The sequence below is a fragment of the Siphateles boraxobius genome, unplaced genomic scaffold (assembly GCF_051911475.1).
Source record: "Siphateles boraxobius isolate OS27281-9 unplaced genomic scaffold, OSU_SipBor_1 130, whole genome shotgun sequence".
Classification (NCBI taxonomy): Eukaryota; Metazoa; Chordata; class Actinopteri; order Cypriniformes; family Leuciscidae; genus Siphateles; species Siphateles boraxobius.
Genome location: NW_027508734.1, coordinates 40,879,353 through 40,901,102, shown reverse-complemented (window position 1 = coordinate 40,901,102; position 21,750 = coordinate 40,879,353). Strand labels below are relative to the sequence as shown.

General features: G+C 39.1%; 1 protein-coding gene across 2 annotated transcripts; it reads left to right on the top strand.

Annotated features, from left to right (window-relative positions):
- Positions 1-1,809: 1,809 nt before the first annotated feature.
- On the top strand, positions 1,810-21,325 carry per1b (period circadian clock 1b). 2 transcript variants are annotated; one of them, XM_077229519.1, is made up of 19 exons: positions 1,810-2,601; positions 7,767-8,598; positions 9,010-9,263; positions 9,569-9,690; positions 9,905-10,106; positions 10,417-10,611; positions 10,708-10,893; positions 10,984-11,137; positions 12,196-12,439; positions 12,624-12,732; positions 12,847-13,003; positions 13,186-13,304; positions 14,311-14,457; positions 16,454-16,744; positions 17,342-18,147; positions 18,321-18,504; positions 18,682-18,874; positions 19,470-19,620; positions 19,714-21,325. In XM_077229519.1, exons 2-19 carry the CDS (start codon positions 8,216-8,218, stop codon positions 20,017-20,019), a joined length of 4,203 nt encoding a protein of 1,400 aa, XP_077085634.1. In that variant the 5' UTR covers positions 1,810-2,601; positions 7,767-8,215; the 3' UTR covers positions 20,020-21,325. The 2 variants fall into 2 exon arrangements, with proteins under 2 accessions (XP_077085634.1, XP_077085635.1); XM_077229520.1 differs by lacking the exon at positions 14,311-14,457 and having other exon boundaries at positions 2,385-2,601.
- Positions 21,326-21,750: the final 425 nt, after the last annotated feature.

The following is a 21,750-nucleotide window of genomic DNA, read 5'->3' as shown; positions in this document are numbered from 1 at the left end:
TAATCAATTCTGATTGATACCTGTGCTAAGCCCTACTTTTTATTTTTTGTAAGGAACTTAAATCCTACCTGGACACTCTCAGTACATCCAGCAACTCCAAAGCTCTTAAAACTATCTCACTGTGTCTGTGACATTTGCATGTGCATGTGTCATTTGCATTTATTCTTCTGAATTTATAAACTGTAATTGTACTCTCAATTGTTTTCACCCAATGGCATTGATTTTGTGTGTTCTTAGAAATGCAATAAAACAATGTATAATTTAAAAAATTTTATGACAAGGTCGGTGAGGATGGGAAAAATCTTACATTTCTGTGCAAACTTTCCCCACCGATAAAATAAGTGCTGTCTGTGGTTCTATATGGGCTGTGACAATCATTTTGAAAAAATAATAGCTCGCAGCAACATATGGAAAAAAAGAACTATGAACTATATAAAAATTTGGAAGTATATGAACTGAACTAGTTCATTTTAAAATTTGTGAACTGAACCTAGAACTAGTTCATGTGACCTTTCCCAACACTGTCTCCCCTTAATGACGCTAAGCTCCACCTAATGAAAACTGCTGGCCTCAGAGCCATACTTCACAGCAGTCTGTGCTGTGGTTCTGCAGTTGGATGCCAGAGATGTATAAATGGAAGTGACCAGTAGATGGCGCCGACATGTCGATGAAAAAGCAGCTTTCAAAGAGTCATGCACTGCTCAGTATACATTTTACAAGAAGTTTAGAATTTGTTGACAGAACTGAAAGTTGCCTAAAACTATTAAGTAAAAAGTCTTTGGAGTAGAACAAGGCAAAATATTTGCTTATAGGCTACTGAAAGTTGGCAGGAAGTGTGAAGTGTGTGTGATGATGCTGCATATTATAGCATTATAGATAACAACTTTGAAGTATGATATGAAATCGCAGGTTTACTCATCTAGAGACTGCTGATTCCTTTATTGTTACATGCGACACAGTGACACTGAAGCTTCAAAGCGTGTATCAAATACGCAGCGCAATTTCTCATGAAGTTCCGTGCCGCACGTGATCAAAACCGATGCCTCACTTTCTTTCCAGTCACGTGAATGCTTCTATTTCCTTGTCGGAATGTTCGAATACAGACCACTACCACATTGCCACTACTCAAAGGGTTTATGGAAGTTCAAGTCCATTCACTAACATTATATATAGCCTATAATATTATCATATATTCTACCTTATAAACAGTAGTCTATAAAAACAATAAAATAATTAGAGTACCATTCACTTGCCTCTGATTGTCATATTATTATTATTGTTACATTGAATTGATTGCAGAATTTTAATATGCAAATTATATGATCAGAAAACTGAACATTTGAAGTTGTCATGCTTTTACCTGTGCTTCATGGGTGAAACAACGGAGTTGCACATTCGTGTTTAAGGCTGTTATAAACTTTACCTACCACAAGATGGAACTGTTTTCGACAGTTCCCATGCTTCGAATTTTGCCCGGAACAATCAGAGAAAAACATCGAAGCTTTTGGAGGCTTCGTTTCTCCATTCCTGCTAAATGTGGGTTTCTTAATGCAGTCCAAACTTATCTTGACTCCAACGTATACTTGCCAGACATTGGCAAGCAGTTGGGACAGTTTTACCAAATCTGTTAAATGGAGGTCAGATCAGCATGTTTATGACGCCTCTCTCTGACGGTGATGATTAATTCATCCATGCAGCAGCACACACAGCGAGCCACATCGCAAGCCGCGTGAGTCTGAAGGGCGTTGCGGAACCTGCTTGACGTCACCAGCAGCCTGCCTCTGAGGCACGTGGAACTATGCATGGCTCATTCACCACCAGGTTTCAGTTTAGTTGTGCGAAACATTTTAAAACAATAGTGTTGGGAAGTCCTACTCATTGTACAGTTCATTTCTAAGAAGCGGTTCAGCAATTATTTTATCCCTCGCATGGTCCCCGAAATTCACGCTCTAAAACTCTATTTTTTACAGTCTATGTCTAAAACCTATATGTAGGCACGTATTGCTGTAGGTTTCATTCTGTATTTGTTTTATTAATAATTAAGGGTGTTAATGATCACATGAATGCAATTTAATGTGGTCTAGTTCAGTTTGCTGCATCAACGACTAACCTAAAAATGGTCATAAGACCTACATACTATATTTAATTTATTTCTTGTTTGAATCTAAATATACAGCAGTCTAATAGGAATATGTAGTCCAGCCCACAACACACTCTCGCTCTCATGTATTGCAACAACAACAGGCGCGCTGCAACGTGACAGATGATGAACGTGAGCTGAGCGCCTTTGGCATCGGCCAATCAACGAAAGCTTCGCTGTGAATGGGTGGAGTCAACCAATGGGATTCGTGGCTTGCTGCAAGCACAGCCAATTGAATTCCTCTGTGTTTAGACCGATTGGGAAGCACGTGTACTCGTGTGTGTCTGGAGTCGTGGGGAAACAAATCTCTAGCACACAATTGCAGCGAATGCCAGTGGACTGCAGACGGAAAAACGTCGTTTTCATGTTTCACCGATTTAATAACTCCAGGAATACATTGTAATACTTTTCGACATAGGGATATTTGTCCTCTCGTTCGGCGGAGCAGTAAGACTGAGAAGGTAAGCCCAACATTAACTAGGAGCTTAACGTTAAATGTTGGATGTTTCTTCTTTTTCGATTGAAAAATGTTACCGATTCTGTTCACAACATTAGATTTGTCCAACAGAAGGTACTGATTTGGGTTGAATATTGTGCAAATAGCTATTGAACGTTGCTCAATACGCCAAAATAATGAAACCGGTTAAAATGCAAACATCATACCTTATTATATCATGCCATTTTACTGTGTTTTACAGTCTGTTCAATCTGTCCATGCTTTGCTTTAAGGTTATCCACATTTTTGTTGACATTTTTGTATGCGTGTAAAGTAAAACTGTGACGCATCACGCATCGACCAAAAACGGTCGTCTGTAGCTTGATCAGACTCCCCAAAAAATCTCTGTTAAAAAAAAAAAAGAGAGTTGCCTCACTGAGTAAAATGATATAAAAGTGAGAAAAGTGATGCAAACATCCTGTAGTCGTGTAATCATAACTTGAGGGTGTTTAAAGTATAAATGGATGATTTGTGAAGTTGTTGGTTCATTATGCCACTTTAAATTCCAATGTCATTAAGGTGCAGTAGTTAGTCAACTATATAAAACAGGTGGATTGTGTCTGAAATGTTGAACTGGACAAGGACAAGGTATTTTTCATAAATCTTAGGTCAGGGCAAGTTGTGCCAGTTTTGTATGTCATTCATTTATTGATTACAATATTTTTTTTGGAAAAACCAGCGTATTGGTCAGTTTGCAAATTATTGTCAAATGTTTGTTGTTTCAGGGACTTTTGTATGCTTCATAATTATTTTATTGTTTAAATTTCGTTGAAAAGCAGATACTAGGCTGTGTAATGTTGCTGTTGGGGCATGTTGTCACTAAGTCCAACTTGTGGTCAATAAACTATTTTGATAAGTTAGCACTTTACAATAAGAAAAAATATAGCTGTTCATGTTAGTTTACCAGTGCATTAACTAATGTTTGCAAATTCAACATTTGATTTTAATAATATGTTAGTAAATGTTCAAATAAACATGAACTAAAATTAAAAAATGCTGTGGAATTATTGTTTAATTCTTAGTTCAAGTTAACTAAAGTAGTTAACTAATGAAACCTTATTGTAAAGTGTTACCACTATTTTTCTCCTGAGCAAGAACAGACTTTAAGGTTTATGCCTAAACAGAAACTATAGTTTTTTTAATTAAACCTAGATAATATTCACTTGAGTAGCATGTGTGACAACTAGCCCCACTCTCCAAACCATCATCATATGCAAAGAATGTTGTTGTGGATAAGTAGGTTAAGCGTTTACAATTGAACTCCTCATACTAACAAAGCAGGGAAGTTGGATACTAATGTCTAAAAATGAATAATCTGCTGTGGAGTACAAGTGTTTAATGATGACTGCTTTTTATTACTGTAATTGCCAGAGGAGTTCAGTCTGTTCAGGCTTATAGAACACTGTGTTTATGCCAATTAGATTGTTGTTTCACAGGCGACTGAAAGTCTGTCCTTCTGGTTTTTTGCATGTCTTGTACTGTAATTCTTGTTTGCAAACTCCTAGGGGTTCATGAAGGAACTGCTGGTGAAGTTGTGTTAGGAATGTCAATCCCAAAATAAATTCGATAAATTGTTTACATATTGTTTTACAAAAATACAATATATTCGATAGATACATTTGATCAGAGGGGTTCAGCAGAAAAAAAGCTGTCCTGTTTTAGAGTAATACCAAAGACTAAGGCCCTCAAAATTCATAATAAATCTTGGAGAGAAAAATTAAAAGATCTGGTGACAGTCTCAGCTTCAAGTGGCATTTCATCAGTCACACTAGATTTTAAACATGCAAAATTCTTTAGACCCTTCAACTAATGAGAGTGACAGGATATGATGTAATTAGAGATTCTGGATTGAATAAATAATAAATGGTAATATTACATAAAAAAAATACAGTACTCCACTTTCTCAGGTTGTATTCTTTGTATTGGACGAAGAGGTCAATCTATGGCATTTAGTTCCAGACTTTATTGTTGTTAGTTGAAAGTCAGGTTATGTGAGACTAGATGACAGTTCAGGGAAATATGTGTGATGCATCGCACTGGGGTAACATGATGAGATTCTTTGCATATCAGAGCAAAAGTGGTTTTGTTTTTTCTAAGAGTTTTGGCTCACATTTTAGTCATAATTTAGTCTGTTACTGGATAGATTTTTCTTTCCATTTATCTTTAAATTAAAAACGATGCAGAATTATTTCCTTCTGTTCCAGTTTATTGTGCAATCCTCAAAAGTTATATTGTAATTTGAGTGTATCAGTATAATTTTGAGCACCTCAACATTACCTGCTCGAGTGGTCTGTCAAAGCACCTCACACCCACATGAAACCATATGCTTGTGACCTTGTTCCCAGGCTTTGGATTACTCGGGTCGCACATTTTTCCAGAGCAGCTCACTCTGTAAACTGTGTTTCATTTTTTAATCGTGTTTGCGTTACTGTAAAATGACATCATGGGGGTTCTCTGTGCCAAAGCGCACATATTCAAATAACTTTGAATGTGTAATCTTTATTCAATATATAATCTTTGTTGTTGTTGTTTCATTATAAGTCAAACATAAATAGTTGAATGAAAAGCTGCAAAAATAGTCAAAGTGCAAGTTGACTTATTGAACTTGTATAAAATCGTTATCATGTAATCTTACTCGGGTGATCTTACTCGTTGTTCTGTTAAATCCATAAATAAATAAACCATACAAAAAAAAACATGCCAATAAAATCTGTTCCGGAAAGCACTGTCGAGCAAGTGGCACTCACTACAGAGTCAAATGACGACCAGATCCTCCTCTCTGGAGCTCCAATGGGGTGGGATTAGTCCCAGGTCCTCCTCTCTGGTTCTCTAGAGTTGACAGAGTTGTGGGTATGGTATCTAGCTGAACCTATGAGCTGAACCCATTAGCCCCAGATTACTTTCGCATGTCGCTCCTCCTCGCTGGATCTGTCGAATGGAGCGTGCACGAGTCACTGGGACACGCAGTGCGCGCGCAGACACGCAGTGAATCACGACTGTAATGAAATCAAGATGCTGCAGTGTTTGTTTCGTTCAGTAGAAAGTACGGAAGGAATCGAGGTTGAACTGCTAGTATATCCGTTGGATTGAGATCGTCTGATAAAAATGTAGCCAGTCTCTCCACACTTTAATTTGTGCACGTCTGCATTCACCCCAGCGGAAGTTTGTTCATGCGCAGAACAAAAATTATGACGCATAGTGTTTTGAAGATTGGGCGCATTTACGTTTTTATCTTGTTTAACCGTCGGTTTTTCCCTGTCTGCCTTTCGATTAAGTTGTAGGATCAGGAACATGGATTCCTGTGAGCCAACAGTTTTTTTCTCATTATGTAATACTATATTTTTAAATTAAAAAAAATAGACAAATTCTTGCTTTCCCCCTTAACCCACTGATTTTCCGTTAGGCATTTACTGTATACCAAAGCAAATATTCTTAACTGTGTGTTTTATAAATGCTCTTTATGTAGGACTATTTTCTAACATCTCCAACCTACATTACACATATAATTTAAAGATACATGAGAGAGAATTTGATGATGCTGTGGGTTAAGATCTTGTCTGACATCCAGTTGGTGGTTCATTTTATAGTTTATATGCGTGATGCAGATTTCTGTTTCTTTGCAGAACATGGGCAACAAGTATAAACGGGTGCAGAACAGGTGTCATAAGTGCATATGCAAGTGCAGGAGAACACCCACACAAACAAATGAATTCCAAACAAACAGCCCTGATCTGGCCCAGAAAAAAGAAACACATGGTCTGTCTTAAGAAAAGCAGCATCTGTGTCCATTGGTTGTTCCATGTGGATATGGCATCTTGATATAATTGTTGCGTCCATTGTTCACTGTGTGTGAGTGGCCTTCCTTAACATTAAGACACTTACCTCTTAGTATGTAGAAGTTATTTAATAATAATAAATTACAAAAGGACACATTTCTTTGACAATTAAGATCAGTTTTAAAAACAGATTGTGCGCTTAGTACTTTCAGAAACGTCCGTTTCACTTCCTCCATTCAGCTGCCTCATGATTTGAACATTTGACATTCTTTTAATGACTGGGATTAATTGCAAGGCATTTGCGTTTAAACACCTTTACACTTGTTGTTCTCTTTGTAATGACGTGGGTTAAAAGGTTCATGCTGATCAAAGCTGTTCATCTGCTCTTAATCCATGTCTGGTAAACCATTTAAATTAAGTGAATTATAAATAGTTCAGTAACAGTTTCTTATGCGTCAAAGAATCTCTTAAGAAAAGTATGTCCATAAATTATGATAAAGAATTCTGATATATGATTTCGGGGCTTTTGGTAGTTTAGAGGTCACCCAAATAAAAGCAAATGGGTAGATATATTTTATTGTATAAATAAAATTGTGCATCTTCAAACCGGATACGGAATATATTATTTTGAGCTACATAGTCATACAAAGTATAGCATTTCCTAACATTACTACTTTTAGTGCCACCGGCTACTTTTCGTTGTGTATTTATACTTTACCACAGTTAATGTGCCTTAGAATAACTGATTGGCTTAGAACTAGTTTCTAGCTATATGCTAAATTTTTAGTGTCACTTCCCTTGCTTGCTATTTGCAGTAAATTTAGAATTTGTATGTCTAAACTCAGTCGCTCCAGAAGTGGGATAAGAACATTAGAGGGATGGTGATGGTAACAATCCCAGAGAGGAAGCACGAAAGACTCTGGCAGAACACAGACGACACTCAATATTCAATACACTCTCTCTCATATATATATATTGTTTTGGTCCCCATTCTTGGTAAATGCAAAAGAACTTGGTAGTTGAAGCTGGAGAGTGGATTTGTGGATCTAGAAAGTAGTCTTGGTTACCAAGGAGACCTGAAAAGGTTTCTGTAGTGGCCAACAGGGAATATGAAATATCTGGGCTCTCATGTGCAGCAAAATAGCTGAGAGCTAATTTACCTGGTTGAAAAACAAAAACACCCTTGAGTACAGCACTTCCTGTTAAAAGACCAGGCTGTTCACCAATAATATTATTTATTAGCTATATTAAGGCTACCTAATTGTAGATGACTAACCAGCTCAATATATCTCTTTGTCCAAATGTTTCAGACTGACGCACACTTACCTTTTCTTTTGCTCCTTTTTCCTGGCAGTTTTCTTCTGAGAAGAGATAAAGTGGCACAGAGTGCAAAGAGAAGAGGCTGACCGAATGGACAGAACCCATTTCCCAGCGGCTGTTTTTTGCACTTTCTCACGCATTGTCACACTCCATCTGGCTCTGTGGTAGCAGCCAAGTCTGTTTCGTAACAACCAGTTCTTTCTATTTTTCTGAGATGAGCAACATTTTCTGCCGTTAACAAGCTATTTTTTATTCGAGGTTAAACCGCTTCCAGAGGAGAAAAGGAACAACGGACGGGGTGCAGAGACACCTGGATATACCATGATTCTTGTTTGCGGGACAAATCTGTGAAGAACATTTCCATCAAAATGATTTCCCACTGTAGTTCAAGCAGTCCAACATAGTGAACTTTTTAAAAACTCTGTAATCTATTATCAGGTGAATCTCATCACCTTGGCAATTGCCTATTCGTACAGTATTATTATGAGCGATCATAACTCCGACTCCGCGCCCAGCAATGATTCAGCTAGAGGAGCAAGAGTCGAGAAAAAGGCAGGGCTTGTAAACAGATCCTGCAGCAGGAGTGAGAGCTCTCCCTCATCGAATCCGGTCAATAGCGAGACAGGATCATCTCCGGGAGGGGTATCTGATGCCAAGAGATCCCCATGTGGCAACCGTGGAACAAATTCCGATGATACGGATGGACTATCAAGTGGAAATGACTCTGGGGAGAGGGAAAGTGAAGGAGGGATGGAGACAGGGAGCGGATCCAGAGGGAGACAGTCACACCGAAGTTATCAGAGTTCCTCCAGTCAGAACGGAAAAGACTCGGCCATGTGTCTGGAGACTACGGAGAGCAACAAGAGGTGAGAGAGAGAGAGAAAACTTTACCATTCATTTTCAAAGTCTTTTAAAGCCATACGATAGCTTTGTGTGATGAAATGACTGAAATTTGAGTTATTTATTGACTAATAATCTCTCCTATGCTGCAATTCTCAAATCAAATATGGCATCTAAGGATTGATGATATTAATGTCCATTCTCTGAAATCAAGTCAATACATTTTGGGTTGTTCATCACATAGAGATAGCACTATAGCACACCAATCTCATTTCTTATACATTTTTGTTGTTGTTGTCATTTTCGGAACATGACATCCCCTTGTCTGCAAAAATGTCTAATTTTGAGTTCCCCATAAAAAAAAAACATCAGTAAACTGCTTTGAACAACGTCTAAATTCTAAATGCGACTCTTGTTTTTGATCTCTTCTCCCTCAGCTCAAACTCTCACAGCCCTTCTCCACCCAGCAGCTCTTTGGCTTACAGCCTGCTGAGCGCCAGCTCCGAACAGGACCCGCCGTCCACCAGCGGCTGCAGCAGTGATCAGTCCGCTCGTGTCCAGACACAGAAAGAGCTGATGAGAGCCCTGAATGAGCTGAAGATCCGTCTGCCACCAGAGAGGAAGATGAAGGGACGCTCCAGCACCCTTAATGCCCTCAAATACGCCCTCAGCTGTGTCCGACAAGTCAAAGGTGAGTGGGAATTTCACATGTAGGTTTCTATGTCTTGCAGGAAAGGCAACAGGCTGAAATGAGCCCAATATAGTAACATTGGCTCAACCAATGGCACTAGTTTTGGTTGGGACTCTCTGTCTAAACAATGAAAGATGAGGGACATATTTAGGTTAAGTTTACAAAAAAGAATCACAATATTTTGCAGTTCTGTTTGGTGCCACTAGAAGCAGAGGATTTACACACTTCACCGGTAATAGAATTTGTGCATCCATTGATATATGTATTAATTAAAAGATTTTCATTTTTTGCTTTGAATCTTGCAGCTAACCAGGAGTATTATCACCAGTGGAATGTTGAGGAGTGTCATGGCTGTAGTCTCGACCTCTCCACCTTCACTGTTGAAGAACTGGACAACATCACCTCTGAATACACGCTCAAAAATACAGTACGTTGACTCGCACACAAACCCATTTCTTTCTCCTGTTGTAATACTGTATTTGAATATTGTTGTTTGAAAAATAGTGTTATCTGACAAATGTTTGTGGATGTACGGCTTTTTATTTCTGCCAACAACAATGAAGAAATGATGCGAGTCAAAGAAGTGTCATAGTAATCCAGATAGCAAAAGCATTTGACCCTTTTTTTTTCCTTTTGTGCAGGACACATTTTCCATGGCGGTGTCTTTCCTGTCAGGAAAGGTTGTGTACATCTCACCGCAGGGCTCATCTCTTCTGCGCAGTAAGCCAGAGAAGCTGCACAGGGTTTTGTTTTCAGAGCTGCTCGCCCCCCAAGATGTGAGCACCTTCTACAGCAACACCGCACCCTGCAGGCTGCCATCATGGGCCTCCTGCATCGGCTCCGGTATGTTTGTGTGAGGTGTATTTTGGTTGTGTTAGGGCAGGTTACACTAACATTTGACAACCAGAAAGGGTCACAATGCTTTTGATCTTAAAGGAATAGTTCACCCAAAAATCAACATTCTGTCATCATTTTCTCACCCTCATGACGTTTCAAGCCCAAGACTTTCATTCCGATATATGCCGATATAATTTGTGCCATTGTACTGTAGGTTATCTATTGAAAAAGGACTACTGAGATCAGTTACGGTCACGCTATACAAATGAAGTTTAAGGCAATAAACGGTTCTCTCTTTCCCTTTCTTTTACTGTAGTCTCTCCACCAGCTGACTGCACCCAAGAGAAGTCCATGTTTTGTCGCATCAGTGGAGACGTTTCATCCAGTGGTGATGTAAAGTACTACCCGTTCAGACTGACCCCTTACCTGCTCACGCTCCGGGACTCTGACATGACTTACCCTCAACCCTGCTGTCTGCTCATTGCAGAGAGAGTACACTCAGGATATGAGGGTACATTTTTTTTTGTTTAAACGCATCAGTTTTTCTCCATGTTTTTAAAGAACTCGATGAAAAAATAAACTCGCTTTCTCTCATTCCCTCTTTCAGCCCCTCGGATACCTCCGGATAAGAGGATATTCACTACCAGTCACACCCCCAGCTGTCTCTTTCAGGAGGTGGATGAGCGCGCAGTTGCTCTTTTAGGGTACCTGCCTCAGGACCTGGTGGGAACCCCAGTCCTGCTGTACCTCCATCCAGAGGACAGGCCCATTATGGTGGCCATCCATAAGAAGAGTGAGTCACTTTCCCTTCCTCTCTCTAACTTATGTCTATTTCTTTTCTTTAATGAGAGCGGTAAGGCACAACTTTCACTTTCTCTCTCAGTTCTCCAGTTTGCAGGACAGCCGTTTGAACACTCACCCTTACGGATGTGTGCACGTAACGGAGAGTATCTGACCATAGACACTTCTTGGTCCTCCTTTATTAACCCCTGGAGTAGGAAAGTGGCCTTCATTGTTGGACGCCACAAAGTCAGAACGTAAGCATTCATGGATATGAGTTCACACAAGACCTCAAATTTACAGTTAGAAGAAATCCTTGCTATTTACTTTTTATTGTGACGTTAGTGAATCAAATCAGACTTTTTGTTATAAGAAATCTTTTTATCTAATATTTATGAACGCTACCGTTCAAAAGTTTTGCTCCTGAAAGAAGTCTCTTATATTTACCAAGGCTGCATTCATGTGATCAAAAACAGTCAAAAGAGTCCTTTGAAAATGATTTTAAATTGTAATAATATTTTACAATTTGAATATATTTTAACAATAAATTACAATTTATTCCTTATTGCAAATCTGAATTTTCAGCAGCAATTACTCCAGTCTTCAGTGTCACGTGATCCTTTAGAAATCATTCTAAAATGCTCTAATATTTGTTGCTCAAAAATATTTCTTGATTTTAGTTTTTATTACAGTTGAAAACCGTTGCAATGCTTAATCCTGAGTATCAAGGTATCAAAAAAAATTTAAGATAAAGTTCAGAAGGACATTTGAAATAGAAATCTTTTGTAACAATGTTAAAGTCTATACTTTTGAGCAAGGATGCATTTAAATAAAATACAAAATCTTACTGACCCCAAGCTTTTGAGAAGTAGTGAATATAACAGCTAAATAATCCATAGTCCTTAGGACTATAAAAGATGTTGCAAAACATATATATATATATATATACATCCATCTGTGCACACTTCTAGACATGTGGACAGCCCAAACACACAGACATGCACACGTAATTACTCAGTCCCATACCTCCCACACACCAGTATGTAATATGTGCACAGTCAGTCACACTCATCAGCACATGCTCTGTTATGCAGACACAGACAGATTTTTCATGAGCTCAATATGTCCCATGGACCATTTCTTTTCTCCCAGCATGCAGAGACTCGCAGTGCTTCAAGCTGCTACACACACATATAACATGTACACATGTACAACTGTAGCCTTTTGGAGAAATGATTCAAACTAACAAACATATTGTATTTCTTTACTGTGCGATGTAAATCCACACATTTACCTCTTGATTCTTTCTGTCCAGCTCTCCACTTAATGAGGATGTCTTTACACCACCGAGGGGTCAGGAGGAGCGGACCCTGTCCCCAGACATCCCTCAGCTCAGTGAGCAGATCCACAGGCTCCTGGTGCAGCCCGTCCACAACGGCAGCTCTCAGGGCTACGGCAGCCTGCCCAGCAACGGATCCCACGAGCACCAGCCCAGTGCCACCTCCTCATCAGAAAGCAGTGGGCCGGGTCTGGAGGACCCCTCGCAGTTCCACAAACCAGTAAGTGTTTAGAGACCGAAGCCTTAAAACTGTATGTGGCCTAAAACGAAGACTGCACATGAATTGTAAGCGGTAACAGGCAGTCATATAGCTTTACTTCTTATTGGAACTGTTCATATACATGAAAGGAAGGCCAGAGATTGATAGCAAATGTTTAAATGAAATGAACTGCATTTTTAAACAGATGACCTTCCAGCAAATCTGCAAAGATGTTCACATGGTGAAGACCAGCGGACAACAAGTCTTCATTGAATCCCGCAACCGACCTCCTCCTAAAAAACACACCATCTCAGGTACACAAACACATAAAGTTTATTTTGAAGCCATAGTTTCATTCGTAGTTTAATTTCTTCTCTTTTTTTTTTAAGATTGTTTGTCTAAAGATGTTCTCTGTGTCTGGAAAACAGGTGCTTTGAAAGCAGTTGAAGCGGCACAGCCGTGCGGCAGTCTCTGTCCCAGTGCTGCTCCACCTTCCAAGAGCTGCGCACCCTCCCTGATCGTCCCGAAGGAGCCGCCCTCAACCTTCTCTTATCAGCAAATCAACTGCTTGGATAGCATCATAAGGTTGGTGTTTCAGATCATTAAAAGCACTGACTTAATCACACATTATCATTATGAATAGCAGTCTAATCAATCATATTATTGTATAGAGAGCATCTCTTGTGACATATCTGCATGTAAATAAAGGCATTGTGATAGTAATCCAGTGGCAGGTCCTGGACTCAGCGTTTTGTTTGGTTCATCAGGTATCTGGACAGCTGTAACATCCCGAACACGGTGAAGAGGAAGTGTGGCTCCTCTTCCTGCACTGCCTCCTCGACATCTGATGATGACAAACAGCAGAACGCTCCACGCAATGCTAAAGGTGGGTACTGCAATGAGAAACTAATTCAGAACAGTACTAAGTATATGTGTTTTAGTGGTAGTTACTTGTCTTAGTTGTATGCAGTATATTGTGCAACACCTCTACCATTCAAATTTGACTGTTACAACAGCAAAACTGAAATGCCAGTTTTGAGCAAACTTATTTTATTTAAAGCTTTGCATAAATATTAACAGGTTAAATGGGAACAATACCATGTATATACACACTGAGTGCTTGCCATGTTTTTTTTGTTGAGCTTGTAAGTATTTGGCAAACTAATGAATACTACTATGGTGATGGTTTGACTCATGAATGTTAATTATGTAATGTATCATTTGGTCAGTTGGCCTCATTTATTTTATTAAAAGGAAAACTTTACAAAATAATATTCATGAGCTAGGCTTTCTCCATAGCTTGACAGGATTCACAAATCCACAATAATCCAAACACATTTATTTGCTAATTCGGATTCACTAAAAACTTTACGTACAGTTAATATACTGTACATCAGAGATTATTATGCAAATGGTAGTGTTTGCATTAGTATACCACTAAATTTGCGTGACATTCTGAATTATACACTACTGGTCAAAAGTTTGGTTAGTAAGATATTTTTTTTTAGATTTATAAATTGTTTCTTTGAACTTTCTATTCATTAAAGAATCCCGGATTTTTTTAAATATAATTAAAATATTAATCACCACAACTGTTTTCCACATTGATAATAATAAGAAATGTTTCTTGAGTAGAAAATCAGCATATTAGAATAATTTCTGAAGGATCATGTGACACTGAAGACAGTAATGATGTAATGATGCTGAATGTTCAGCTTTTCCATCATAGGTATAAATTACAAAATAAATTAAAATAAGATTTTTTTAAATTGTAATCACATTTCACAATTTTGAGTATAAGAGACTTCATTCCGAAACAGACCCCAAACTTTTGAACAGTGGTGTATATAGCTTAAGATATGCTGTGTATTAACAGATACTTTAACCTGCAGGTTCATCTGTGTCTCTGGTAAAGGAGAGTGCATTGTTACCCCCACTGGCCATGCACAGTAAAGCGGAAAGTGTTGCGTCTGTCACCTCCCAGTGTAGTTTCAGCAGCACCATCGTCCATGTGGGAGACAAAAAACCTCCCGAGTCAGGTGGGCAAATGTCAAGTCCAGTGATCTTTATTTATTTAGCACTTAATACAATACCGATTGTTTCAAAGCAGCTTTCCAGTGATAAACGGGAAAATAATGATCATTGATGCAAACAGAATTCAATATTGCTTTAAAGCAGGTCTAAAAAGAAAATAGTGTCATTGTTCAGCTGAGGACAGTACAGTGTTGATTCAGTTCAGTTCAATAACTGTGTAAAGATCATCAAATATGAAATGAGTTCAATTTAGCTCAAAGCAGCTCTGCAAGAAAGAGTATGTCAACATCCAGCTCAGTTCAGTTTTCATCCAATATGGTCAGTGCAGTCAAATTAGGGGTGTGCGATATCGAACGATCAGATCTTTTTATCGTGCTACAGTTCATTCTGTCAGTTGCAGTTCTGGTGCCACCGTCCCAACATAAAGTTCAACGCATCCGTATATTCACATGTTTAGCAACACAGTGGTAATGCTGGGTTTACAGTATATACCGGTAGATATGGTTACGCTCACGTGACATTGCAGTCCTCTGACATCACAAAAGTTTGTTATTTTCATGCGTTTTAAAGCCTGTCACACAGCGCTTGAGTAACAAACTAAGTTCTCTTTCACGTTTTATTGTGCTTAAACTATCAAATACAAACAAAGTTTACATAAACAGTAATTTATATCTAAAGTGAAAAACAGTTTGTATGCGTGTCAGTATATTAGATCTGTGCATTCGGTCTTAAAGTGACAGCAGCCTAATATACCTAATAAATAAAGCTGAAAATATTCAAGTGCTCTTTCTAATATACCTAATAAATAAAGCTGAAAATATTCAAGTGCTCTTTCTATTTCATTTGTATCTTACGTTGTATTTGTCCTATTATTTGTAATTTGCATCTCGGTTCTTATTTTTCATAACAAAGTTAAAAATACTTATAGGATTTTGGTCGTATCGCCCACTGCTACTTTGGCCTAAATGGTCTGTCATTCTTTTTTCTGTCGTTACTTTGTAAGGTTACATTTTTTAAAATAGGGAAATTAGTTTGGCTGTACTGCTCATTAACTTTCAAAACAGTCTTAAAAACCAAAATGAACAAAAAAAATCATAAGATTGTGGATCGTGATCCTGTCTGAAAAAAATCGTAATATGATATTTTGCCATATCGCCCACCCACAAGTCAAATCAATAATATTGCTGATTATTAAGTGTCCCTAACTAAGCAAGCCAAAGGTGACAGAATGAAGAAGAAAAAAAAACACGCTCAGTCGGGGGGCAATTGGATTGAAGTTGAAGCTGGCCTTAGGGTCTGTGCAAAGGACTTGTTTGGTTCTGGTGGTCTTTACTAGGGGTCTGTGCCGTTGGCTGTCGAGCCGACGAGGTATTCACAGGGAATCGGTCTCTAGGGCCCGTCTAGTTGTCATGGTGTCCGTTGACATTCAGGGCTGCGTTGTGGTCATCTCTAGGTGCAGGTCTACCATGTGTTCTGGATACGGACCGGATCCGGCTGACTGGGATAGGAATGAGACAAACAGACCAATATTAGCATAGATGCTATTCCTCTTAACAATCCTTTAACAGATTTGCATGATAGAAATGTGATAGTGTGTTATGTGTATGTCAGGTTAAAAGGGTTGGGTCTTTTATCTAGATTTAAGCTTTGCGAGTGTGTCTGCCTCCCAAACAACGCTAGGAAGACTGTTGCAGAGTTTGGATGCTAAATAGTAAAAGGGTCTACCGCCGGCAGTTGATTTTGATATTATAGGTATTACCAACTGTGGGAGCTAAACTATTTTAATGCTTTATAAGTGTTTATAAGTTTATAGTGTTTCTGTAAAAAAAAGCAATCATGGTGTCAAATGTCAAAATACATGGAAAAAAAAATGTTTTCAATTGTTATATCTTATTTTGTCAAACACGTTTATTTTTTTGTTCTTGTGGTTGTTCCTTGAAACAGATTTTCTTTATAGTATTCACACTTCACGTTTTTCTGCTTTTTTCCTCATTACCACAGATATCGTAATGGATGAAGCCCCTCCCACTCCAAATGCTGCCACTCAACCACAAGCCCCTCCCACAGCCACACCCTCTCTGCCCCATAGCCTTGCTCCTGATAGGGATGCAGGAAGAAGAGGAGGTCTAGGAGGAGGAGGAGAAAGGTTGGGTCTCACGAAAGAAGTCCTGTCGGCTCACACACAGCAAGAGGAGCATAACTTCATGTACCGCTTCAGAGACTTGAGTGAACTCAGAGTGTTTGACCCAGACTCATCTTTGCGCCAGCGAGCGACCACACCCTTAGCAAGAGGTGAGGACATGCATTATATAAAACACAAAAGCAACACGCGTTATTACACAGAATTATTCTTCATTTATTACACGGCTCTCTGAAATGCTTGATTCTGATAGGTCAGTCGTGACACTCTGTGGTCAGTTATTCCGTGATAATGACGGCCAATAGCTATGATGTAATAACCTGGTGCCATCTTGTGACTTGATTATCAACTGTATTTACTGTAAAATAAAATCAGGGGACTTTGGTAATATTGTTGATGTGTTCGTCTTGTTGGTAGAACGATTGTTTTGTACACCTTACAAGATAATAAACATTGATTTTAGAAGAAACCATTTTAAAATCTTACTATTTCATGTCCACGTCATTATTTGATAAGTCTTACGAGTGTACATTATCCCTTAAATGCCCGTCGTGATTTTGGTTCGTGTAGGCTCAAAGCTGCTTGCGCTTAATGAGCTAATAAAATATTTCAGCTCAAATCAAAATTTCATGTCATGTTTACTTCTGTGGCAAGTAGCTATGTAATGGTTAGGCTAATGTACACATGTTCATCTAATGTTCAACTGGCTGGATATACATTACCTCTTGACTTATTTTCTTGATTTTTAGGTGTGCGCAGCTCTCGGGATTACCCAGCAGCCAGTAGCACTGGGCGTAGACGTGGTCGAGGAGGCAAAAGACTGAAGCACCAGGAATCTTCAGAGCACACAAGGTCTCGTAGCCCAGCCGGCCAACTAAGAGGCCTCCGTCCTGGCGTTCCAGCTTTGGACAGGCCCTCTAATTCCTCCGTACCCATGGGACCTGTAGCCAGTTCCTCTTCCTGGCCCACATCAGGGTCACAAGCTAGCGTTCACTCTGTCCCATACCCACCCGGCGTCTTTCCTTTATTTCCTGTCTATCCCCCCTTCTCCCATCCCGTCTCAGACCCCAGCATACAGGCGGGGCTACGCTTCCCCCTTCAAAACTCACAGATGCCAATGCAGATGGCAGGGGCTCCTATGGTGCCCCCAATGATGGCATTGGTATTGCCCAACTACATGTTTCCTCAGCCCTTCTACAGCCCAAACCCGGCTTTCCCTTTCCCCGCTGCCAACATGACCTCCCCTGCTCCCTGTCAGATTCCGACTCCGGTTCCACGTGCCCTCTCTCGCTCCAGCACCCCTCATTCCATCAGCCAAAGAGAGGCCGGCGCTGAGAGAGAAGGAGCAGAGTCTCCGCTCTTTCAGTCCAGATGCTCCTCACCCTTAAATCTGCTGCAGCTGGAGGAGTCGCAAAGCAACCGGTTTGAGGTAGCATCAGCTTTGGCGTCAGTGCAACAGACCACATCTCCTATGGTGGGACAGGGAGGTGGAGCAGGAGGACAGAATTCCTCTAATCAGAGAGGTTCAGCGTTGGATTCAAAAGAAAATGAAAATGTAAGCAAATGCAATAATGTGCCTTATAAAGATTTTATAGATAACATGCTTTTTTTTAAGTAGTCAATGCCAACTACTTTTTTTCTTTTTCACTCTTTTTTTTTTAAATTAGATTTTGACATCACAGTGATATAGCAACTAATTTACTAATAGAATATTATTGTCTTTTGCAGGGTGAACAAAATGATTCCAATCAAGACGCCATGTCCACCTCCAGTGATCTGCTGGACCTGCTGTTACAGGAGGACTCTCTCTCAGGCACTGGCTCAGCCGCCTCAGGTTCTGGGTCATCAGGCACAACCTCCTCTGGGTCCGGCTCAGGGTCCAATGGCTGCAGCTCTTCTGGAACTCGAACTAGTGAGTGCTTGATAATATCTTGTATAAATAATGATATAAATGATTAAATAATTTTAGGCATTATGATTTGAGTGTTACTTAGTATGAAGGAACTGAATGTCATTCAGCACAGCAGTTTTTACTTGTTGAGAAGTGTCAGTTGAGTGAAATAACTTCTCTTTTGTGTTGACTTAACAGGAAGCAGTCAGAGCAGCAATACAAGCAAGTACTTTGGTAGTGTGGACTCATCCGAAAACAGCCATTCCCGCAAGCAGACAGCAGAGGGGGATGGAGAGGCACAGTTCATCAGATGTGTCCTACAAGATCCCATCTGGCTCCTTATGGCCAACACGGATGAAAAGACTATGATGACCTACCAGCTGCCCATCCGGTAAACTACTTTGTAGTTTTCTGTACATAACTAGGGTTGGGAATTGAGAGCCGGATTAGTTACATTTAAAATATTTTAAATGGAGTATTTTGTTATCTTTTTATTTACTTTTTTTATTACTATTATATGATTATTAATAAATAAAAAAATACCAAGAGCTGGATCAGTTTCTTTTAAAATATTATAAACGGATATTTTCTTTTCTTTTTTTTAATTTAATTTTTTTTGTTGTTGTTTGACTTTTTGTTTTCTTTTTTGAAAATTGAGAGGGGGAGGGGGGGGGGTGTTTTGTTTTGTTACATACAAGGCACACAGCATGCCTTGCAAATTCTGCATTTATTCTTTCTCAAAAATTACTAAAAATAATCATTAAAGAAACAGAATCATTAACTCTAGTCAAATCATATCCAGAATTCAATTTCCATCCCTATACAGCACAATTACTGATTTGTGATTATATCAAACATACATTTTGATGCACCTCATTATGATGGGAATAGCTTTCCCATGCTACCACCCCATAAACATTACTACACCCCCACTGTAAAAGGCTGATACAACCAGTAAATGACCCAGTAAATGTGTTTTGCAACAGAGACAGAGATTCTGTGTTGAAAGCGGACCGTGCTGCACTGAGAGCCATGCAGAAACAGCAGCCTCGCTTCACTGAAGAGCAGAAGAGCGAACTGAGTCAAGTTCACCCTTGGATCCGCACTGGACGCCTGCCTCGTGCTCTCAACATTTCTGTGAGTTTAAATCTCTCAGACAATAACGGCCACCCAACACACCACTAAACACTGAGTCTTGATTGTTTTATTTATATGCTATGTGTTTCCCAGGCATGTGTGGGCTGCAAGTCCTCTCCTTCGGTCCCCTCTACGACCCCCTTCGATGTGGAGATCCACGACATGGAGTTCTGCAGTGTTTTAGAGTGCAGTGTTGAGAAACACACCCAAGCAGACACGACCATGGAGAAGAGCGAGGCTGAGGGAGAAGAAGAGTCATTCAAAGACCAGGAGGTTGAGAATGATAGGACTATTATGACGTCACAAATCAACGACCAAGAAATGATGATAGAAGAACAAGGAGTAACCTCACAGATCGAGGAGGAAATGGGTGCCTCACTTTCACAAATGACACACTAAAGACACTGAGCCATTGCAATAATGATGACAGTTTTTGTACTCATTAAATTATCCAGTTTTATTTATTTCTATAAAGAAATGCTAATTAGCCAGGAATGCTGGCAGATGGTGAATGTAAAGCAGAATTGCTTTGTTGAAAGACTGTGATATCTCAAACTAAGGATATTTTGGTTATTGCAAAGAGGTTATGATCTGTTAGCAGTTGCGATTTGGCTAAGTAAGGGATACTTGGCTTTAGATCCCTCTGGATCTGACCTCAAGACACCACCTGTTTAATTCCAGTTCTAGTGACCTGCAAAAACCCATTTTGTGGCATGTTTAACAACTATTTGAAATGTTGTCAAATTGGTTAACGGACGTTCAGACAAAGGATGATAACTATAATGATTCTATAACTATGAAGTTTTAATAATCGAATTCTTTCCAGACGATGAACGATAAAAACATTGACTTATTATAAACAATAGGTTATTGTTCATTGATGTGGACCTTAATGTTGTTATCGTTATAGTTCTAATCCTTGGTGTGAATGGGTCTTTAAACTCTGGTGTTACGTTAATTTAGGTCTGTTTTTAGACAGGAGAACAGATTCACTGCCTTTGAGGACGGTCTAACTGTTTCTCACCTTGTGAATTTTTACATTTCCCAAACGTTATGGAAATGTAATTGCAATTTTTTTACAGGTATATACAGAGTAGGATTTTTCGACCAAATTTACAGTTTTTATTTTGATCATTCTGTACATTTTTTTTATACATTATTGATGCAAAATTGTCAATGTTAAAGCTTGGAGGAATTGTGTGAAATGTATTGCGACTTGGTCTGTTACAGTTCATCTTCACCACTACTACAGATTTAGATGTCACTACAGTAATCATGGCAACCGTGAACTTTCAAGAAGTATTTGTAGCTCAAGGCGTCATCTTGTAAAGTCACAGCCAGAAAAAGCTGCCACACGTTGCTGGGTCGAAAGAGCGGAGGCTTTTAATGTTAATATATTTGAACTGTACCATCAAAGAGGAATGAGTTTTAAAGGGATAGTTTTCCACAGAAGAAAGGAAGTCATTAAGGTTTAAAACCACACGAAGGTGATTAACTGATGACAGAATTTTCTTTTTTTGGATAAACTGTCCCAGTAAGGTATGAGTTAAAATTGTGTTGGCAATCAATCGGATGAATTCTGTTTTACCTTTTCCAGTCCGTTTCAGTCATGTGCTGTTTGACTTCCAGTTGTCTTGGAACAGTTTGTAAGTATTTTGTGTATTTCTTTATATATGAAAATGAATAAAAAAGAATATGGTTCTCACTTTTGTGGTCTGCAGAATTCCATCAATTTAAATCGGTAATATACAATGATTGAAAAGCACACTGTATGCTTTGGACAAGGAAGAGGGAATTAAAATAAGCAGTTTTCATACCAAACCACAGGCTTTTAGTAGACAAGAATGTCCACGGAGCAAACAAAAACACAAATGGAGGTTTTTCCAGGCATAAACAAAAGCCAACACACTCACACAAACACTCAAATAAGTGTGATGCACACAAATAAGTTAAATAAGATAAATATTGTAAAGAGCTATACGAGAGTTATTAATGGAATTTTATACGAAAAGGATTTAATAACATGTTTGCTTTTGCCAGTGCCCTGTTTAGAAAGTTTGGCTTGACTTACATTCTTTCCCTGCACCGCAGTGTAACGACAGGCCTACAGAGAATGAGAGAGAACTATAA